This window comes from Rutilus rutilus, assembly GCF_951802725.1.
Source record: "Rutilus rutilus genome assembly, chromosome: 23".
In the NCBI taxonomy this organism is placed as follows: Eukaryota; Metazoa; Chordata; class Actinopteri; order Cypriniformes; family Leuciscidae; genus Rutilus; species Rutilus rutilus.
The window spans coordinates 10959764-10983237 of record NC_140233.1 but is presented as its reverse complement, the minus strand read 5'-3'; the positions used below and the strand labels follow the sequence as shown (position 1 = coordinate 10983237).

Genomic DNA, 23474 nt, shown 5'->3' with positions numbered 1-23474 from the left:
TTGTCTAAAACGTACATTAAATCTTGGCACAAACCTGATAGGCCCTCGAAGGCTTCAGAGCTGATTGTTTTCTACTTCTAATGACATCCAGCTCTTGTAATGCCAGGGAACTGAGACACCCACGCCCATCTCTCCTGTAGAGAAAGAAAACTGAACTCTTAAATATCAGGCCGCAACACAGCAGAAACCACATAACTTATCAAATAAAAAGTCACCTGCTGTCTCATTTATCTTTAAGCTGAGAAAACATAAATAAAATGTAATTCTCATGATGGGGAGGTTAACTTAAAAAATGTGTAGCCTATCAGAGCACATGTGCAAAGAGAAGGCAGGTGGCAGCAACATATTTGTCTAATGCTTGACGAATAACCTTTCATTTAAATGCAAACCTAGGTCATGAAGTACCTTGAAGGCATGTGACATGCAAGTCATTCTCTTTGAAACACACAAGCTTGTGCATGAAATTGTAAGTTGTTTTGTTTAATTTGAGAACTAATATCTTTAAAGCCCACAGGGAATGTGACATGATGTTTCAAGGGCCTTTACCTGAAAACAGGAAATTAGCAGGGACAACTTTTGTTATTTTTTCATATGCTTCTTCAGACATTATGATCAAGTTTGAGTCTAAAGAATTTTTAAGGGCTGAACCTGAAACGGCAAGTAATGGCAATTCACGTCTAGCCAAGGATTATCTGAATATATAAAACAGAAAATACTTGACTGAAGAAAAAAACAAACAAGCAAACTAATTATGCTACTGGGAAAACTGGTTTTCCAACAAGTTGTTCACACATTTTCAAAGAGAAACTGCAGGGGGGTTGTAAGATTGTGCTAATAAGGCAATTTGAATAATAAAAACAAGTTTATTCAAAATGTGTAAATTTAAAAACATCAATTAAAATATTCCAACTGTGTAAGTTAAGAAAAGACTATAGAAAAAATGATAGCACAATTAATAATAAAAACTGTTCAAAATGAATTATATGTGTAATATCAAGAGAAATAATTGACCATATTGATTGTCATAAACATGCAGCCCTAATTAAATGATTATATTTATTTAAATGTCCTGACGTGACTTCAAACTCAAGTGGGTACTACTTAAGGAGTTCAAATGCATTCCAAAATTATGAAAGGCCCTGGTTTGACTTGTTCAACTTGCTGGACCGCTCAGTCCATCAAGGAATTGGGACACTAGAGGGCGCATGCCATTAATACTACACTGAATGACGCGGTTAATAGGAGGAAAGAGGCAGGCCGATCAGGAGATGCTTTTGTGAGCCTCACTACAACGTTGACTTGACACACTTCAGAAACCACGTTTCTCTGAGTCAGACCTGACTCCACGGTACCGCCGTGCATCAGAGAGCCCAGTCTGAAGGAGCTGAAAGGGTCGTTTTCACACTTAAAAAAAAGCAAAACAAAGCGTCTGGCTTTGTTTGACAAAAGGAAGCAATGTCAGCGTTGAAGAAACGGAGTTCAAATACATCCGCGGACCGGGATGAAGAGCAGGTGACGGAGAAGATGCTCTCCAGCAGAGGAGGGAACGGCAACATGAGCCGACCAGGAGACGGCACGCCTGAAAGCCCGACCGCAGATATCAGCGCTGCGGAGGGAGAAGAGACAGTCGAGCTAAAAAGAACTATTACTCTCGTCAACGGCGTGGCCATTATTGTAGGCACCATTATTGGCTCTGGTATCTTCGTGACTCCAACCGGAGTGGTGAAAGAAGCCGGTTCAGTCGGGTTGTCACTGGTCGTGTGGTCTGTGTGTGGCGTCTTCTCCACTATAGGCGCGCTGTGCTATGCCGAACTGGGGACCACCATCTCCAAATCAGGGGGTGACTACGCATACATCCTTGAAGTTTACGGCTCCCTACCTGCGTTTCTGAAACTCTGGATCGAGCTTCTCATCATAAGGCCGTCCTCGCAGTATATTGTCGCCTATGTTTTCGCCACATACCTCCTGAAGCCCATCTTTCCCTTCTGCCCTGTCCCTGAGTCAGGGGCAAAGCTGGTCGCCTGCCTATGTATCCGTAAGTAACCTGTTACCTACCTCGTTAGGTCACATAAAGATGTGTTACCCCTTTATTTCCTATATAAACAAAACCACAGAGGGCTTAATTCAGCCTTTATTGTGAATATCCACCGTTTAATGTTTCTGACGTTAGAATTTACCTCCACTGTCATTCCACGTGCCATTAACGCGCTCCATCTTCTGAGCGTTCAAGTCTCCTCATTTAACGTTACTCGCCGTCAAAATATTTATCTCAGTTCGGCCAAGTTACATAATTTGTTTTTTTTTTACTACGTGTCTTTTTTATTCAAAATGTGTAATTCGAGACAGAACGCCATGTTTTGACACTGATACGGCGTGTGTAGCTTAAATGAGGAAATGAATAGTGTGTTGAAAAGGTACAGCGAAATTTCATCATCTAGTGGTGGAAGTGACACGCGCTGCTACATCACCTTGGCGGGCTTTATGCAAATTAATTGCATTGTTAGTATTAATTATACCAATTTAGCGACGCTTTAATATTAATTATATTTTGATTTCGAATGTATATTATATTTTGAGAAAATGCACATCAGATTTCTTTTAGCAAGGAACTTAAAAAAATGCAGAGTAATGTAGTTTATTTGATGTTTTAAGTTATTAACCGATGCTAATAATGTAAAACATCTTACATTAATAACTTAATAATTACTCTGCTTTTTTATGTTTCAGAAACTCCACTTAAATATACCCGTTGGCCTGTATGCAATAACATAACCTGTCTAAACTAAGATTATTAATTGTAAATGATCTCACTACTAATTGTATTCCCATATAGATAGCACACGTACGTCTCCAAGATGTCTGTTAAAGAGCGGTTCATCTGGAAAGCATCTGCTGTGTGCAAACATCTTATAAACCTCTTTAAAAAGTCAGTTTTACATACATTCTTTATCATAAACATCTTAAAGACGTTTTCTAAATGTCTATTTAACATCTGACAGGAAACTTCTCATAGATGCTTTGCAGATGAGCAAACACTGTAAAAGAAATACGTCTTCCAGATAAAAACACGCACATCAAATAGACGTCCCAGAGAAGTATGTGTGCTATTAGGGATAGTGTGCCATAAATTGTGGGTGTTTCCTGCAGTGTGAGTAAAGACCAATAAGAGTTAATGAATGTAGCCCTGCAGTGCTACAATCACACATTCACAGATCTTTGACATTCATGCTCATGGCAATATGTTGAGGGTGTGATACACCATTGCAGCAATGCGAGCAATGAAGCCGTCCCGCAGGTTTAAACCAGTCAGGATTAGCAGAATTAGCTCAAGCCCTAATTACCAATTGGCCAACAAATTAAAACCCATATTTCTCTCTTTCTTTCCCTGTATTTTTCTTTCTCACTCTCCTCCTCCTTTCTCATTTAGGCCAGATGAATGCTTGATTGGGGTACAGGAATGTGTATTCTTTGTGATTGTGAGGGAGTGAATTAACACAGCACCCACTATCCGCTGTAATCTCGCCCTGCTAGTCTAATCCTCCTATAAGAACCCACATGACAAGACAGAAAGGGAGGTAAAGACGACTATGACCATACGACAAGTTATGGGATTTACACATTTGATATAAACACTGAATGTTAAGCTCAAGTGCCCAGTTTTATGGTCGGGTACCTCATAGACAGTATTTGTGTCTGTTGGCGTAGCAGCTGGCCATTGTTCCCCTGACCCAATTTCTCATGTGTTTTGAGGTTATGATTGAAAAAGGGCCTTCGGGATTGGTTCGTGGCATTAAACTATGCTACGTAAGTGTGTATCCATGTGAGACGCCCCTTGAGCCAGACCATGCTCTTGCCATAAGGGATTTCAGGGAGGAACCTGTCTCATGATCCTAGTCTATTAAGAACGAGAACTGCAATGCCCGACATTAATCCAACAGTGTGTGCATGTGTTCTTGCTTGAGGGGCCCAGTTTCTACTGTCCTACCCAATACAGACCCCCTTTTGTACATTAGGGGCACACAAAGGCTTTTGGGTTTCGCCTCTCTGTTTGGTGCCTAGACCAATTTACAGCTAATGCTGCTTTGAAGTATTCGTTAGTTAATCACATTTAATAGGGAGCTTGAGGCTGATGTGATTGGGGCTCATGATTTTTATTATTCCTTGAAAATCTGTTTACCAGTATTTGGTCGGTGAACTTTTGTGTTTCAAGCAGCCTGTGGCACATATACCTGCTCATTTTTATTTTTTATACATCCATTTATTTATACTTACCTTGTGTAGCTCATCCGGGCCATAGGCAGGGTAGCACACACACAGAAAGGCCTCAAACTGGGGACCTACTTGCTGTGAGGCAACGGTGCTGCTACCCATTGAGCCACCATGCCACCTATATTCATACAGTTATAATCATACAGTCATACAATATAATTTTATGTATGTTGTACAAATATTATGACTATGGTATATTTATTTATTGAACAAAACAATATGACAAAAATTTTTTGTTAATTGATACAGCCCTACACAAAAGCATAGCAAACCTGTGGAAAAAAATTGCAATTAAATGTGTTTTCCTAAATCGTTACCCACACGGCTATCAGCCCAGACAAATTCAATCAGTCTTATTAAAAATTATGTCACATAGTCGTCCAGTCAATAGGCTTTCTGTTAAAGGGTTTCCATCCGTGATTAAAGTAATCCATACAGCTCCAGGGGGTGAATAAGGCCGCTGAAGGCGATGCGTTTTTGTAAGAAAAATATAAATTTGTACAACTTTATAAACTATAGGCCTAATCAATATATTGGCCAACAAACTCAAGCTCCTCCGTCATTTCTCTCAAAAAATTCTCGTTTTAGACTTCTAATTCGTGACCAGTGTTTTGTTTCGCTCTATCCTCTGCGCTTCCGCGTTCGTCAATACGTCATGCGTCGGGTCAGAGTTCACTCTCCCGCCAGAACTAGACTTGTGTACGGCTATTATCAGAAGCCAGTGATTATAGTTTATACAGGTAAAAATATGGATATCTTTCTTACAAAAACGCAACGCTTCGCCTCAGAAGACCTTTATTATCCCCCTGGTGCCATATGGATGAGTTTTATGATGGATGGATGCACTTTTTTGGGCTTAAAAATCTCAGACTCTATTCACTCCCATTATAAAGCTTGGAAGAGCCAGTATATTTTTTAATATAACTCTGATTGTGTTTGGCTGAAAGAAGAAAGTGATATACACCTAGGATAGCTTGAGGGTGAGTCAATTATGAACTAACGCTTTAATCACATTGAAACAGAATTAAGCAAACAAAAATAATGGAATAAGTAGGGCCGAGACATTTGAGTATGATTCAGGTAATCGTTCGCAGATCCACCCTGTAATACAATTGGAACCCATTAGGCAGATTAATGTGTCCTGGAGAATATGATATTTATATTCATTTGAACCTTACATTTGGTGCTGACATTTTCAAGATCGGACAGATATTTGACCGCACTTTATTTGATGTCTGATAATAAGTAAAAATTTGGCAGCCATGCTATTTCATTAGAAAAATGACGCACTAGCGAGCATGCTGCCACGTGTAACTAAACGTAAACAACGCTTTGTGAGCGACGCCTCCTGAGTTCAAGTATGGCTGACAAATTCCCCCTTAATTAGTTTACCAAGTATTTAGGTTAACTTCCTCTGAACCTGTGTTGTGAAAGACTAAAAATAAGTGCCTGTGGTTCTTTTTCTGCCTCCTTCTCTCCCCATAGTGTTGTTGACTGCTATCAACTGCTACAGCGTGAAGGCCGCCACAAGGGTCCAAGATGCCTTTGCCGCTGCTAAGCTACTCGCCCTGGCCCTCATCATCATTATTGGCTTTGTGCAGATTGGCAAAGGTGGGTAACACGCACAAACACACCTAAATGTCCACCAGCAATCAGTCAGGTAACAAGTGCTGGAGAATGTAATGGAAAACAGCCAAATAGCTGTTATTTAGGCTAATAATGGTGTTTCAATAATATAAATTAAAGAAAATACATATACGTGTGTGTGTGTGTGTGTATATATATATATATATATATATATGTATGTGTATATATATAAATTGGACAATGTCACACTGTAACCACAAGAACCCATATGAATAGCAGAGGGAATGTATTATGTTTAATGTCTAATATGAATCAAGGTATGCATGGTCTTTGTTTAGAATTGCTATGGATACAATATACTGTTTCAACAATTTTCATTACAATTGCTTTTGCGCTTTGCTTAGCTGGGTTAAAAGTATTTGCTACACCAAGTTTGACACCAAGTTCAGTTCAACATCAAAAGAGATTTTCCATGAAAAGGTTACAAATTGGTGTCCCATAACTTTTTAAAATAAATTAATAGATAAACTATTAGCTAACATTAAAATAAACACAGCATGTATTTTTAAACACAAATATCCTTCCTCAGAGGTTCTGGACTTCTTGACTGTATCCAACAATTAAAATCACACATTATTAGAAATAATTTCAAAATTAAAATCATACAAAATAAGTAAATAATCTCATTTCATAATCTCAAATTTGACATAGATTTAGTGTTATATTGCTTTAGCCATTTAACCCTTTTACAAAATATATGATGAAACCATTATTTTACTATAATTTATATTAAATATAAATATATCACTAAAAACAAACATTTGATCCCAAACTATCTAGGTTTTTTTGTCATTTTAATTTTTTTTTAATCGAATCATTATATTGTATTTACAATTTTTTTTACGTTTTAATTTAATTTAACTTGAATATATATATTTTTGTCATTTTTATATAAAATTTACTGGTTATTTCTTGAAAATAATGTATATGATCGTTTATAAGGTTTATCAGCAGTCTTGGTTCAGCAATCTCGACACATGCCTCAGGCACTGATACGTCAGCTCTCCATCACTTTTAGGGCTTTCTGTTGCCTGGACTCAGATTCAGAGAATTGGATTTAGAAGTGGACTGAATTGTAGACCAGCTGAATGTGGAGCCAGAACAGCAGCTCTGATTGTTTACCATTAAGACATTAAAGCACTGACAGCAATAGTCTAGAGAAATAATGTGCAAACAAAAAGAAAGATTTGTAGTACTAGCTGGCAGACCTTACCCCCTACCTTGACATGAACTACATTAGTTTCTGTTTAAATGGGCCACAGTAACCAAATGGAATTAACATCAGTGGTTTCACAGAGAATAACTTTTACATTTATACATTTAGCAGATGCATTTTTGGGTGCACTGTTCCTTTATGTAACTTTTTTGGTTCGGTTTCTCATTAGCTTACTGGTATAAGCTCGCAAATTCAGAAAGGAACAATAGGATTTCACAGTCTGAGATGGAGATTAAGAAAGGTCCATTCACTTGCTACATGCCCGTGTCTGCTGCACAAACAAAGGCCTGAAGCTGGTATCACTCAGTCAGTTATGAGTCAGCGAGACAGGACAGGTTAATTCGAATGGATTATTCGATTATTCGATCTTTTATCTCCCCTCCACCTACTCTCGCTGCCCACAGCAGTGGACATGTATTGACAGACAGCAAGATAGTTATTGAAAGAAAGAAAAATGGGAAGGAGACGCTGTGCTACTTGTTAATCACTGAATCCGGCAGTATGGGAGCCAGAACTGTTTTAATTGGCCTGTCACGCCCAAATTTCGGCAAGACTGCCAGAGTTTGGCCTTGCCTTTGGGTGTGGGTTTCTTTGATTAGTTAAGCCTTTGAGTGTGTCTTTTAGTTGTTGAGGTTGCCACATGCATGATAGAGAGAGAGTCAATTTCGAGTACTGAGAGGTCTCAAAAACAAGTGCTCAGGGGCGGGGCCAGTCTGGACAGCATGCTGTCTAACGCTAACCAATCACACGGTTTCTTTTTTTCAGATCAAATCAGAATTTTCTTTTTCAAATATTTAAATAAAATGTATTTTTTTTAATATGCTGATTTGGTGCCCAAGAAACATTTATTATTGTTCTCAATGTTGAAAACAGTTGTGATGCTTAATATTTTTGTTCATTGATGAATAAAAAAAAGCATTTATTTGAAAAATAAAATGTTTGTAAAAATCACTTTAGACCAATTTAATGCATCCTTGCTGAATCTTAAATATAATCTTAAAAATACTGAACAAATATAAATAAAATCTCATTAAGCGTTGCGACATGAATGAGATGAGATGTTAAATTAAAATGGAAATGTTATTTTAGCAGATATACATGTATTTAGATGTTTAGAATATGATATTCAGTTAGGGTCTAATGTGAATTGCATATTTAGCGTAGCAACATAAGATTACATTTTATAAATGCGTCCCAATTATTATTATTATAATAATACTATACTAATCATTTTTCACACTGAAAAAGTACACTTCAAATACCCAGAAACTGCACTTGATAAACTGAAAACATTTAAAAAAACTGAAATGTTGGACATTTTATGACCTCAACTGTTGCAGCTTTTCTTACGTAGCTGAGGAGATTCTGATGATGGATGAGTGCACAGTGTATAGTATAGTATGCCATTTGGGACACAACTTATTTAAATCATTTGTGAGATGAGTTGATTCCACCCATATGCCTATGCAAAATGTTTCAAATCAGTCATGTCATGTGTAGCTTTCAGTTTTAGTTAGAATGCATTAGAGATGATTGTTAATGACAGTGAGCTTGAGGCTGGCTAGCTATTGGGCGTATTTGTGGGCTAGCTAGATAAGCAAATGCAAAATGATTGTGAGAACAGCGAGGCCAGAGAATGATGCCTGTGTCTTTGATCCACAAACAGACACACCCTCCCTGTCCTGAGAGAGTAATATTTTATAACATATGTAGGTAAAAATGTCCTTAGATATCTGTATGGCTAAAATGACAAGACAAGTGTCCTATTTATTTATTTATGAAGTCTTGCTGTTGAAAGAGCTGTTTAATTCACAGTGTCTTCCTCTGTGACATTTCCTCTGTCTGTGTCAGTTTCTGTGCACAAAGTGGCTTCTGTTTGACTGCTTGATAGACTTATCTCACTTAGAAGATCAGAAAAGGTCTCAGTGTGTATCTTAGTGCTTGTGTTTGTTTTGAGAAAAGCACTAGTGCTTAATACCACTACGTTATCACACCAAACCACCCAGCCGTTGGTAAAACGAAGCATACAATAGGAGACCTTGTGGTTTATCAACCATGGTGATCACTTCAGGGACTGGAGCTCTGCCCGCACTGAGACAGTGGGACTCCGCCCACTCCCCAGACACGCTAATTAACATAATCATTGGTGGGAAGTTTTCAGCTTTGGTCTTTTTGCCACTGTATTGATCATTTTAGTTGAGAGCTGAGTAATGATGGGTAAAAAGGAGGGAACAGGAAATGATGCAAGCTGTACTCAATCTGAGCATCGTGTCTCATGCTAAAATAGACTTGCCATTGTGTTTATAATTTGTTGTTTTGTTTTTGGATTTGTTCATTTGTTTTCAGTCACCGTACACTCTAAAGTCTAAAGTAATGCTGGGTTAAAACAACCCAATTTGGGTTATTTGGCAACCCAGCGCTGGGTCAAAATTGGACAAACCCAGTGTTGGGTTGTTTTTTTACCCAGCTGGTTGGGTTAAATATTGAGTCAACATGCTGGGTTGTTTTATTAAACTCAACTATTGATTATAAATAACTATATTGCTGGCTTAAAATGAACCCAAAATACGTTGAAAATTAAAATCACACACAGAATTACTATAGTAACAACACGGGCAACAGTAATAATCAAAAGCTGGACATTTATTAATAAGCAAGAACACCCAGGAATGCACAAAAATATAGTCAAGAGTTAAAACATGTACATGTGTAGGAGTAAAAAAAGTGCAGAAAAGAATGTCAACTCAACAATTAGGCCTATACATCTTATACAGTTCAATGAAATTGCTTTTTAAAAGTTAAATATTTAATAACTTGTGTTTGAAAACAAATTTGACCATATTTAGCTTATTTTTCTCATGCCAACGAACAGACTAAAGCACTATGGCCAAAACTCACTGCAGCCAGTTTTCAAAGTTCTCTCTCCTCTCCGCTTCAATTAGTTTTCCTCTATTTTCCACATATATTCCTGTCGTAAGAAACTTGTAATTTACTGAAGTAATGCACCAATGCGGCGTTAAGATCTGCTCTCTCCTGACGAGGATGGAGAAGCCCACGCTCTGTGTAACCCATCAGATGGGTTGTTGTAGTAAAGCCACCGCTGGGTTGTTGCGTCGGAGGGCTGTATTGTTTCTCAAATAACCCAACAAAATAACCCAACAGGCTCAACCCGACGCACTGAACCGGCTCACTTTCACACACTGAGCTGTTGCCTGTTAGAAAAGTGTGTGTTTGAGGTTGCGTGTTGTTTTTAGGAATTCTTCAGATTGAATCTTCGCTATGTAAGCCGAGATCTGCTGTCGAAGCATTTCTCTTAGACAGAGATTGGGCTGTTCTGTGCTAGCATAGTTCTCTGAAGCTCAGGTCTGAGCCTGTAATACTCAAGTTTATACAAAGAGTTTATACAGGCTTTCAGTCTCGTTCTGCGCCTGATTGCCTCGGGCCTACAGTCTCACACACACACACACACACACACACACCTCGCCTGTCGTGTCATGTGACCTGGTGGCGTTGGCCTCCATCGATCACACTGATTCACATGAGCTCGCCTTGGGCAGCAATCGTTCTAACACCGCAAACATGTTCACAAAATTACTCTCACAATACATTGCCATAAGACAACACTTTATAATAAGTACTTAATTAATCTGGGTAATGTTAATTTCTACATAGACAAATATATTTGTATAGAAGTGTCTTATGTTTACTGAATACAGTTTAAAAAAAAAAGTAATATTATAAAATATGACACCAATGTAAAATGACTGTTTCATATTTATATTTTTAAATGTAATTTATTCCTATGATGGCAAAGCTTCCTTTTTTTTCTGTCACGTGATCCGTTATAAATAATTCTAAAATGCTGATTTGTTGCAATGTTTTAGTAATATTTTTGTGGAAATTGTGATACATTTTTTTCTGGATTTTCTGAAACACTTATTTGAATTATAATTTTTTTTTTTGTCACTTTTGATCAATTTTAATGTGCTTTTGCTGAATAAAAGAATTAATCTTACTGACCCCAGACTTTTGAACGGTAGTGTATACATAATATATACAGTATAAATCCCATTTGCCATAGTTAACTATTAATTTACTATGGGGGAACAAAGAGAAACATTCTATTGATTGTCCATTTTTTTAGATTTAAGAAGGTTGTGCTTATCATGTGCTTTACTTTCTTGGCCTTAAGGTTGTTAAACCTGGAAAATATGCAAATTAGGACATTAAATCAGTTGATGCTATTGTGTTAAAGAGCTGCTCAGGAATGAAAGAAGAAATAACCACACACTCTCAAAGAAAAGAAAGAGCAAGCAAGAAAGAAAGTACAAGAGAGTCTCCTTGTGTAGCGATATTCTTGGAAATGATATCTGGAGTACTCAAGTTGCAAGCCACTTTTTTTTATGATTTAGTCTCAGATTCTTCTGTTCTGCATATACGTTTCTTCAAACCTGTGAAACTAGTTCTTTTCGGACCCCTGTTTCGTAACCATAAATTGAACCAATACGGCGTCTACTTTTAGGGAAGCCCTCGTCGTACGACCCACAGGCTTTGGAGAGATGGAATCACGTAGATGCTTGGTCTCCCCCGGCTTTCTCATGGAACGGATATAGAGCGGGCCTCAGCCTGAAAAAACACTATGTTCATCTGTTGATCCAGAGGAAATTCACAGGCTTTGGGTGTTCAAGAATGTGCAAACCCTCCGTTTTCTCTCTGGTTCTTGTTTTCCCATCACTCTTGCGTTTCAGTTGTCATCTGCGACATTGACCCTCATGTGCCGACCTTCTTCCCACAACCAGCCTTGAGAATGTCAGCATGTTGATTTAGAAAATTCATCATATTATGATAGCAGCAAACAAGTCTTCCACCTTAAAACTCTTTCCATGCAAGCTTGTTTGTTCCTCTCATGCAAGTTGTAGAGTACTCTCCAGATATTATGACTTGTTTGGGTTGTTTATGTTACATAATGTTCCTGATAGTTTGCAACAGCACTGTAATCTCATGTTTCACGCTGATTGTTTCTGTTGCAGGTGATACTGCTGATCTTCTGCCTGAAAATTCATTCAAAGGAAGCAAAACAGACTTTGGCAACATCGGATTGGCTCTTTACAGTGGGCTGTTTGCTTATGGAGGATGGTGAGACCACAGAACTTCTCTATATTTGGGTGAAACTATGGTGAAAGCAGGAAGAGTGAGACTTTGACTTTTAACATGGGAAATCACTAGTAAAATGTAATGCTACACCATGTGATCAAAGATCAGAGTCTTGACTACAACAACATAGAAGGAGGTATTCTGATGAACGCTTGATTTCTTTTTTTCGGTCATGCTGAGTAGACCCGTCCACTGTGAAATCCCATTGGTCCAAAATCCCACATAGTTGTTTTGATAACTCCAGTGTTTTCACTTTCCATGGAAATCAGCTGATCTTATACTTCACTCTGTATATTCAGCTGGCGCAGGAAGAAGAATTATAATATCCACAAAATTTTACACTTCCCCTTAATTACACCTCAGAACTATTTGTCGGTCATTCTATAATTTCTCTGCATCCTCTTTCTAAAATTATTATAGTTTCTTTTTCTTTATAGTTTCTACGTCTTAATTTTTGGCCTTCAGCATTTGAAAATGTAGGAGATTGGATTTTTTTTTTAATGTTTGCATTTACCTTTTCCTTTTTTACCAGGAATTATTTGAATTTTGTCACAGAGGAGATGATCGATCCATACAGGTAAGTCAAAAAAACATTTTTTCCCTCTTTTTAGGGAGCAAACGTTTCAGTCCACTGGAAAGATCTTATGATTAAGACAGCTTATATATAGGTACCTTTGCTCACTAAGTAAATTAATCGTGTCAAACTGTTAATAGGTAATTCCTACAAAATTAGATGCTCAAAAAACAACTGAGTGCACATTAGGTCTTTAATTACATTTTTTTTTTTTTATTAAAAAGCATAGTGAAGTTTTTGAGAGTAGTGGGTTATGTTATGGTGTATGTGCTGGCGTTTTACAGAAATCTGCCTCTGGCTATCATCATCTCGCTTCCCATTGTGACCGTTGTCTATGTGCTGACCAACCTGGCCTACTTCACCACGCTCAGTCCGGAGCAAATGCTCTCATCTGAGGCTGTTGCTGTGGTGAGTGTCGCCACATAGACAAATTCTATTCCATATTTAGCCGTTACTTTTATTAACTCAGTGTGTTTATTTATTAACTCAGTTACCAGTTTCCTTTTTATTAATGTTTATTAAAGTTACATAATAGTGATTAAGTTTTTTTCTTTTTTTTTCTTTCAGGACTTTGGAAACTACCACCTAGGGCCAATGGCTTGGATAATCCCTGTGTTTGTGGGCCTGTCCTGCTTTGGCTCTGTAAATGGCTCTTTGTTTACTTCATCTAGGTAATGCAGACATACACTTGTTATAAATATCCTTTAATCAGATCACTTTAACCATACAGATTAATCAAATAAACAACTTAGTGTTGTACTAAAGTCACCCTGCAGGCTTTTCCACTGCATACGCTGCTCAGGTTATCTTGAAACAGATCTGTTTGTAATGCTGGTTAGTATCAGACCTGATGGCCAAAACGGTCTCTTATGTATCTTTCTCTTTCCCTTCAGGCTGTTCTTTGTGGGCTCCCGAGAAGGTCATCTTCCCAGTTTGTTGTCGATGATCCACCCTGATCTGCTGACCCCTCTGCCTTCGCTTATATTTACTGTAGGTGTCCACAACCAAACACATCCCTCATCCCTCACTATGACTTTCAAATTATGTCTAGTTTCTTAGTGAATTATTCTATCTTTTTTCAACGTATTTTAACTTTTGAATTTTGAATGTATTTGAATTTGTGAGTGAATCATTCCTTTGAGTCGGTTCTTTTCAATGAATCATTTGAACCAGTTCTAATTTTTGAGTGAATCATTCTTCTGACTTGGTTCTTTTCAATAAATCGGTTTAACCGGTTCCAATTTTTGAGAAAATCACTTGAGCCAGTTTTTTTACCTTTGAATTTGATTTAACCAGTTCTAATTTGTGAGTGAATAATTCTTTTTAGCTTGTACTTTTCAACAGGTACTTTTCAACTTTGTAACCGGTTCCTTTTTTGAGCAAAACGAGTCAATTTATTTATTTATTTTCAATGAACTGGTTTAAGTGGTACCAATTTTTGGACAAATTAATCTTTTGAATTGATTATCCGGTTCCCATTTTTTGAGCAAATAAATCTTTTGAATCAGTTCTTTCTGATGAATAATTTTAACCAATTTTTGAGCAAATCATTCATCGGTGTATGACATCAAAGTACCACGAGAGCGATTGGAGAGCAGACGTCTCTGTATGCTTTCGAATCGCTCTTGCGGTACTTTGATGTCATACACAAGTTATTTTGAGAATCTGCTTAATTTTTAAGTGACTCATTTGAGTGATCATTCTTACGAGTCGATTCTTTTCAATGAACCGGTTTAACTAGTTCTAATTTTTGAGTGAATCAATCTTCTTCAAAGTTCTTTTTAGTGAATTGTTTGTACCGATTCACAAATCAGAATGAATTAGACTGCATTTTACTGTAAAGGTCAATTAACACACAAAGAAATGTTTGACCCACATAACCAACTTAAAATAAAAGATTGCTGGATGCCAAGTTATTGTCAAAATAGAAAGTTTAAACCACCTTTTCTTTACTTTCCCCCCACAGTGTATCATGACTCTCCTCTACGCTTTCTCCAATGACATATTCTCTGTCATCAACTTCTTCAGCTTCTTTAATTGGCTTTGCATTGCCATGGCGATCCTTGGCATGATGTGGTTGCGCTACAAGAAACCTGAGTTGGAACGACCAATTAAGGTGAGCCAGGGGGCGGAGAAAACAACTTTTGATTGGCTGAACATCTGTAAGTGAACACAGATGGACTTTGTGAGGGGGAACGAGGTCATACTTTCAAATCCATGAGAAGTGACCTGCCGTAATATGTGTTTTCTGCCTAAATCCGGACACAGCCAGCAAGAGAACGGTAACACACAGGCCCTTTTGTGCGCCTCTCTCATTCATCCACATTCTGTCTCCGGTCATCTGCTGGACACAGAGGGATGTTCATCAAAGGAGGTTTGGAGGCACTGGAGTGAAAGAGGGCATTTGCTTATTGGTCATAATCTTTTTCTCATTTTCGATCTCATTAGGGACAATCCATTGTCTGTTGGTATTTATTACTGCCTCCAATGTTGTCTTTAAACACTTTACTGACTTCATTGATGCTTTTAACTATTGAAGTATCAAATTCATTAGGAATAAGGAGTATTATAATATTCAAAAGATTGGGTTGGGTGAGATATTAATACTTTAAAAAATGGTCTTTTGTGGCTGTTCAAACATATTCGACTACTTGAGCATTGCAGCACGAAAGCAATCCTGTTGAATGTGTTTTGGCGAAAGTGGACAGGCTTAACTTTTTAGACCCCGTTTACACCTGTATTTAGCGTCGTCCGCTTGTGATCCGATTGACCGAAACGCATCTTAATACCAGGTATAAAACCAGATCAGTCCGGCTATCACAAAGAGCAAGAATCTACTTTGGGGAACTTTGTAATGTAGTTGTAAAGAGAAAAAAGAAAGGAGAAGGCTATAAAAAGATTTGCTTTGAACCTTGGAGCACTGTGAAGTTCATTGTATATAAATGGAGAAAACACAACACAACCCAAACATCAAGGATCAGGATGTCCTACCACACTGAGCAGCCAGAGAAGAATGGTGATTGTCAGAGAAAAGGGCAACATTAAACTGTACACTTCTGCAGTGCGTGTCTTTCATATGTGAAATAAATGTTCCATTATAAGCATACTTTATACTTTCCGACAGCACTTTAAATAGACTTTTGATCACATTTTCAAAGCTTTCCCACCTCTCTCTGTCCACTAGGTCAATATTCTGCTGCCCGCTTCCTTCGTACTGGCCTGCCTGTTCCTCATCGTGGTGTCCATTTGGAAAACCCCTGTGGAATGTGCTATAGGATTCGGAATCATCGCCACAGGAGTTCCCGTCTACTTCTTCGGCGTTTGGTGGCAGACCAAGCCAAAATGGCTCTTGCAGATCATCTGTGAGTGTCTCTCCTCTTGTGTGCTTCATGACAATGAGAAAAAAGATGGTTTTAGACAGTTAAAATCTGCATTCTTGAAATCTGAAACACTATTAAGGAATTTAAGGCTTACATTGTTTTTAACTGACTTTGAGTGCCATTCTTACATCTGACAAAGTTAATGTTTAAATTAAACTTGTGACTACACTGCTTTTCATGACAAAATTAGATATTTACAATGCATTTAACCTCCATAATTTGACAGATTTAAAGTGTTAAAAGAATATTTGGCCATAAATAGTTTAGGGTTTGATGTGGCTTGTTTTTATCCAATGAGATTGGATTGGATTGTTAAAAGTGGGCTGTTATATTGCTATTTTTTTAGGTCCAACATGGTATTTAAAAAATAAACACTTTACAATAGAATGCACTAATGAATAAAATACAACAATAAAATATAAAATAAAATAAAGTTAATAAATGATACAATTAATTACATGCTATTTTAGATCCGTGGTACCCTCTCTATATATAAAAGTTAAGGGTCTGTAAGATTTTTTTTAAATGTTTTTAAAATTAGTCTCTTAGTCTCACCAAGGCTGCATTTATTTGATTAAAGCTGCAATCTGTAACTTTTTTTAGGTTAAAAATGATCCAAAAAATGTTTTTGAGCAAGTACATAATCAGCCAGTGTTCAAAACTATCTGCTTGCCTTAGCTCGATTCAAAACGGTAAGCTTGTAATAATGTTTTTAATTCCAGTGGTACTGGTGGATTTCTGCGGGTAATTCGAGCATGTCTTTGCGTCATTTACGTCACATCTGTACTGTGGTAGATTTCTTTTAAACGTACCTGACCTAAGTCTACCTGGGTCTTGTCTACAATCAACGTCCCCGAACGTCTACAGTCGACGTTAGTTTCTCTGGGTCTCGTCTACAATCGACGTCCCCGAACGTCTACAGTTGACGTAAGTTTCTCTGGGTCTCGTCTACAATCGACGTCGCCGAACGTCTACAGTTGACGTTAGTTTCTCTGGGTCTCGTCTACAATCGACGTCGCCGAACGTCTACAGTTGACGTTAGTTTCTCTGGGTCTCGTCTACAATCGACGTCCCCGAACGTCTACAGTTGACGTTAGTTTCTCTGGGTCTCGTCTACAATCGACGTCCCCGAACGTCTACAGTCGATGTTAGTTTCTCTGGGTCTCGTCTACAATCGACGTCACCGAACGTCTACAGTTGACGTTAGTTTCTCTGGGTCTCGTCTACAATCGACGTCCCCGAACGTCTACAGTTGACGTTAGTTTCTCTGGGTCTCGTCTACAATCGACGTCCCCGAACGTCTACAGTTGACGTAAGTTTCTCTGGGTCTCGTCTACAATCGACGTCGCCGAACGTCTACAGTTGATGTTAGTTTCTCTGGGTCTCGTCTACAATCGACGTCCCCGAACGTCTACAGTCGATGTTAGTTTCTCTGGGTCTTGTCTACAATCGACGTCCCCGAACGTCTACACTCGATGTTAGTTTCTCTGGGTTTCGTCTACAATCGGCGTCCCCGAACGTCTACAGTCGATGTTAGTTTCTCTGGGTCTCGTCTACAATCGACGTCCCCGAACGTCTACAGTCGATGTTAGTTTCTCTGGGTCTCGTCTACAATCGACGTCCCCGAACGTCTACAGTCGACGTTAGTTTCTCTGGGTCTCGTCTACAATCGACGTCCCCGAACGTCTACAGTCGACGTTAGTTTCTCTGGGTCTTGTCTACAATCGACGTCCCCGAACGTCTACAGTCGATGTTAGTTTCTCTGGGTCTCGTCTACAATCGACGTCCCCGAACGTCTACAGTCGATGTTAGTTTCTCTGGGTCTCGTCTACAATCGACGTCCCCGAACGTCTACAGTCGACGTTAGTTTCTCTGGGTCTTGTCTACAATCGGTGTCCCCGAACGTCTACAGTCGATGTTAGTTTCTCTGGGTCTCGTCTACAATCGACTTCCCCGAACGTCTACAGTCGATGTTAGTTTCTCTGGGTCTCGTCTACAATCGACGTCCCCGAACGTCTACAGACGACGTAAGTTTCTCTGGGTCTCGTCTACAATCGGCGTCCCCGAACGTCTACAGTCGATGTTAGTTTCTCTGGGTCTCGTCTACAATCGACTTCCCCGAACGTCTACAGTCGATGTTAGTTTCTCTGGGTCTCGTCTACAATCGACGTCCCCGAACGTCTACAGACGACGTAAGTTTCTCTGGGTCTCGTCTACAATCGACGTCCCCGAACGTCTACAGTCGATGTTAGTTTCTCTGGGTCTCGTCTACAATCGACGTCCCCGAACGTCTACAGTCGATGTTAGTTTCTCTGGGTCTCGTCTACAATCGGCGTCCCCGAACGTCTACAGTCGATGTTAGTTTCTCTGGGTCTCGTCTACAATCGGCGTCCCCGAACGTCTACAGTCGATGTTAGTTTCTCTGGGTCTCGTCTACCATCGACGTCCCCGAACGTCTACAGTCGATGTTAGTTTCTCTGGGTCTCGTCTACAATCGACGTCCCCGAACGTCTACAGTCGATATTAGTTTCTCTGGGTCTCGTCTACAATCGACGTCCCCGAACGTCTACAGTCGATGTTAGTTTCTCTGGGTCTCGTCTACAATCGACATCCCCGAACGTCTACAATCGATGTTAGTTTCTTATAATATTTATACTCAAGTGCGTCTCCTCATCGACATCGGCTGAGTCCCTTAACTCTAACTTGCAGCGCAGCAATAATAAACAGACAGACAGACTTCAGCAAATGTCCTTTAAATGCTTTAATCAGTTCTCAAGCATTTCTCAGATAATCTCACCCAAGAAGAAGAATACATCAGGTTTTATAGGATAAAGACAGACACAACAATAAGATCAACGTGACTTACTCATGACTTAACTATCACCTTCTTTCAGTATGATTGCCTCAATTTGTAAAATCAAGGCCTCTTTCACGCTCTGTTACTGGCATGAGCAAAATTATCTTGAATCATCAGAAAAAATAAAGAAAAGGGTTAAGTGTTCAGTTGATTACTCAATATGTCATGAGACAATTCTAGACAGTATATTTTTGATATTGTCATGGTCAGCACGTCAGAATTTTCCATGGACACAATATTCAGAGAACATTTTGGTACATTTTGTTCAAATGTTAGAGTGTTAGGCCTAAAAGGGAAGTAAGGTTTAGATAGTTTACTATCTATTAAAAATCCATCACAGTACACATAAAGGTGTCTCGGCTAGTAGGCTATATTGCATGTGAGGATGTTGGAGGTGGAGATTTATAGCCTTTTCTCACAGCACTTGATATAAACTTATCAATTTGATGATCCAGAAAGGTTCAAACAACTATCACCAGTGACAACTGGAGATTCACCCGTTGTAAAATGCAAAAGACTTCGGACTTCAGAGTGGCTACAGAAAAAAAGAGACTGCAACCGGACCCATGCGAAAACAAGGATAAAAATCGGAAGGGCATTAAATGTAGTCAAGCAATGCTGATGTTGTTAACATTAACATTTTGAGAACAAAGTATAATTTGCACGGTTTGACGTGATATGATAAACGATAGTTGTCATAAGGGGATAGTTCCCCTTAGTTGGTCAGGACAAAAGTGAATGTTACTTGTTCAGACGACATTTTCCGGTAAAAATTCTTATGTCGGTCATACTTCCAAAACGTAGAATCAGTGATTCCGAATCAAAGTGTCCACACCGGCGCAGCGACTGACAGCCATACATTCTCCTCAAAACATTGGATTCATCCGCGCTGTGCCGTGCCGTGGCACAACCCACGTAAAGTTGATAATTCCGCCAATAACTGCAATTGCAGATTTTGAACAGAGATGGCGACAAAGAGGAAAAACTACGGACTGCAGTTAAACATCCAGAAAAAACTGTAATATTGTGAAATATTATTCCAATTTAAAGTTGCGGTTTCCTACCGTAATATATTTTAAAATGTAATTTATTCCTGTGATGCAAAGCTGAATTTTCAGCAGCATCATTACTCAAGTCTTCAGTCACATGATCCTTCAGAAATCATTCTAATATGCTGATTTGCTGCACAAGAAACATTTCTTTTTATTATCAATGTTGAAAACGGTTGTTCTGCTTAATTTTATTGTGGAAACCGTGATACTTTTTTCAGTATTCTTTGATAAATCAAAAGAACAGAAATATATTTAAAATAGAAACTTTTTGTAACATTATAAATGTCTTTTCTATCTTTTTTGATTAATAAATCAACTTTTTCTGTCCAGTCTCTACCACGGCGACATTCCAGAAACTGATGGAAGTGGTTCCTCAGGAGTCCTGAAGACCAAACGGAGCGACAGATGCCTCATATCCACCTCAGACTCCCTTACTGTATTCCTCGTCTGCCTCACCTCTCCTCGTGTGAGCCAGGAAAAACGTCTTATCCTGCTGCCACAGGCAACATCTATATTAATCACCTCGTACGAAAGCAGAATGTCACAGGAGCATTTCAACTGAGATGTAGATTTTGTCAGTCCTTTCACAATCCCATTGGCGATATGTGTCGTATAACCACTGTGAGTGGTTTGCTTTGGTCATCCCTTTATTTTAGGGCCTCGTATGCGTGCAGTAGTATGATCATAAGCTTCCTGTATCGCATATCGCCAGCTTTTGTTTCAGAATGTACGCGAGGAAAAGTGCGTACCAAAAATGCTTGTGGGGAGGCGCCATTGTCTCTCTCAGCAACCATGATTCCCACCTTACTATTACAATATGTTTTATTATATCTACATTCATTTCCTTTTCTGCAGCAGATTTGACCTGTTTGCTGTGCCTTTTTCTGCCGGTGTAGAAATGTATCATTTTTTGAGATCAACTTGAAATGACTTTATACTTCGACAGATTTATTTTTGATAGCTTAATGCATTTTTTTTTAACCGCTACTAAGAATTTCAAGGAATCTCCTTTCTTTGTTTTTTTTTGGGGGGTCATGGTCCTCTAATTGGATGTATCCAATTCTTTATTATTATTATTATTATTATTATGTAAGGCATAGACATACAGTATTCCTAAATTCAGAACCAGAATACCTATAGCCTTTCTGCTTACCTCAGTGAATAAATAGTACATAACACTCATAGACCTGGCCTATTTTTATGCCTAATTATGATTTTATGAAGCACAAAATGTGAGGCGCTGTTTGTCTTATTTCTTTCAAGGACATTTTTAATATTTAGCACCTTTTTTTCTGCATCTGTTCACATAAATATGTGAAGTACTTAACACTGGACCATCTATTTTATTTCATTCCCCTTGTATTTTGGCAATTATTTAAACCAAGCAAATTAGCTTGGTAATTGCGAACTTTTTTAAAGAAAATTGTCCATTATAATTATTTAAAACAGTTTGTTGCTTTTGTAATACGAATGGCCTGTTGGCTATTGTGTCTCTTTATTGTACCGTAAAGGTATTGTTAAAAATCCCCTTACCGAAGAGATTTTAGTGCCTCATCAGGCTGCATTCAGATGCAGTGCTTTTGGATTATCCTAGTTTTGGTTAAATGGTTATTTGTTCCTATACTGGACCAAATTTGCTGTATGTGTGTTTTTTTTTTTTTTTTGGTAAAAGTGGTGAGAGAAAAACTTGGGGTGTTTTGGGTGATGCAGGGGATGATATTTTAGGACAAATGGAAGTTGTCCTCTGATTATTATGATTACAGAAGCATTTCCTAGGCTTCTGCTTAGAAGGACTTACAAGAACTGAGATGCTTTTCTTTAATGTTGTTATGATTTTAGCGGGTGATAATGAAGCTTTGTATTATTTAGAGAATTACAGCAGTATGACTAACACTCCAGCCAATAAGACCAATTTATCTAATTTAAATAGCTATGTAGAAATGTACTTATTTGTATTTATTTATTTGTAGGGTCATTCAGTTAGTGCTCTAATAATTTTTACATGGCATTTTCTATAAAAAATGCTAAAAATGGTTACTGATACTTTTTCCTTTTTTTATGAAACTGTAAATGTTTTTTTTTTTTTTTGTAACTACTGGCTTGGTTAGTTTCCATTAGTGCCCATTAATATAAAAATAACTGAAGGGGGTGTTTACATGACATTGTTTTCAATTAAAAACAGAAAACGTTTTATGCGTTATGGCCGTTCATTTACTGAAAATGGTTTTGAAGTGTACATTTTTGAAAACGATAGTGTTATCGTCTCGGCGTAAACTACAAAAACGTGAGTTTGTGAAAACGACGTTCAGTCTATAGCTGAGTAGTTTTCTTTACAAATAATTTTTTGTCGTTTTCGCCGATCCATGTGAACAGACAATTGTCACTACATTTAATTACGTTTGTTCACAAGAGATTTGTTGGTATTTAATTTTTTTTTTTTACTTTAAATTGTAAAAAAATCTAATTTAAATAAAGAAAAACAATCTCAAAGATATGAGCGATTCTTATTTGCATGTTTATGTTTCAGAATAAAAATGGTTCACTTAACCGTTTCTTTAAAAACTCCATATTTTTGCATTTACAAACTGACATGAGTAATGAACCTTTACACCACAAACATGAACAGCCATCTTTGTGTTACACAGACAGGCAAACCCTTTTACCCGAGGGCAGACTCAGTCTCTCGTCACTTCACTTCGAAGCTCGTTTGAGAGAAGACTTTTTGTTTTCTTGTGTGATCTGTAAAATCCATGTTCAGCTGATCTCTGTTCAGTCAATTGCTTGTAGTACCTGGACTTCGTTAATAGTTGTAAGTATTCTGTCCTGTCTTCTCTGTGATGTGAAATACAACTACGAAGAGATCCTATCGAGCAGTTCGTAATTCATTTTCTTTTGATGCCATGGTGATACATCTACTGTACAAACATTTGTTTAGACATTAAACAGTTCATGCTCTGAAGTGATTTTTACTTTGCCACAGAACGTTGTTGAGTATTCAGAGAAATAAAGCATGAATGCATTCAAAACTTGAGTACTTGTGTTTTTGCATATTAGCAGATGTTCATTGATATAGCAGCACAAATATTCAGTTCAGTTCAGTTCAGTTTATTTATAAAGCACATTTAAAAATGGCCACTGGCCGACCAAAGCGCTGTACACAGAAAATAAAGCTAATAAAAAACTGCTTGTTTATTATTTGCCTGTTTTTATGTGATCTCCTGTCCCAATTATGAAAATACTTAAGTTAATAAATTACTTAAGTTAATAATATAGGCCTATTCATAAAAACAACCTCTATAACATAATTAAAATACAATATTTAGAA

General features: G+C 38.0%; 1 protein-coding gene across 1 annotated transcript; it reads left to right on the top strand.

The window, feature by feature from the left end:
• The first annotated feature begins 1240 nt into the window (after positions 1–1240).
• On the top strand, positions 1241–20668 carry slc7a5 (solute carrier family 7 member 5). Its single transcript, XM_084396430.1, has 10 exons — positions 1241–2035; positions 5755–5880; positions 12163–12268; positions 12819–12863; positions 13145–13268; positions 13428–13531; positions 13754–13850; positions 14827–14976; positions 16045–16222; positions 20480–20668. Exons 1-10 carry the CDS (start codon positions 1456–1458, stop codon positions 20533–20535), a joined length of 1566 nt encoding a protein of 521 aa, XP_084252556.1. The 5' UTR covers positions 1241–1455; the 3' UTR covers positions 20536–20668.
• The last annotated feature ends 2806 nt before the right edge of the window (positions 20669–23474 follow it).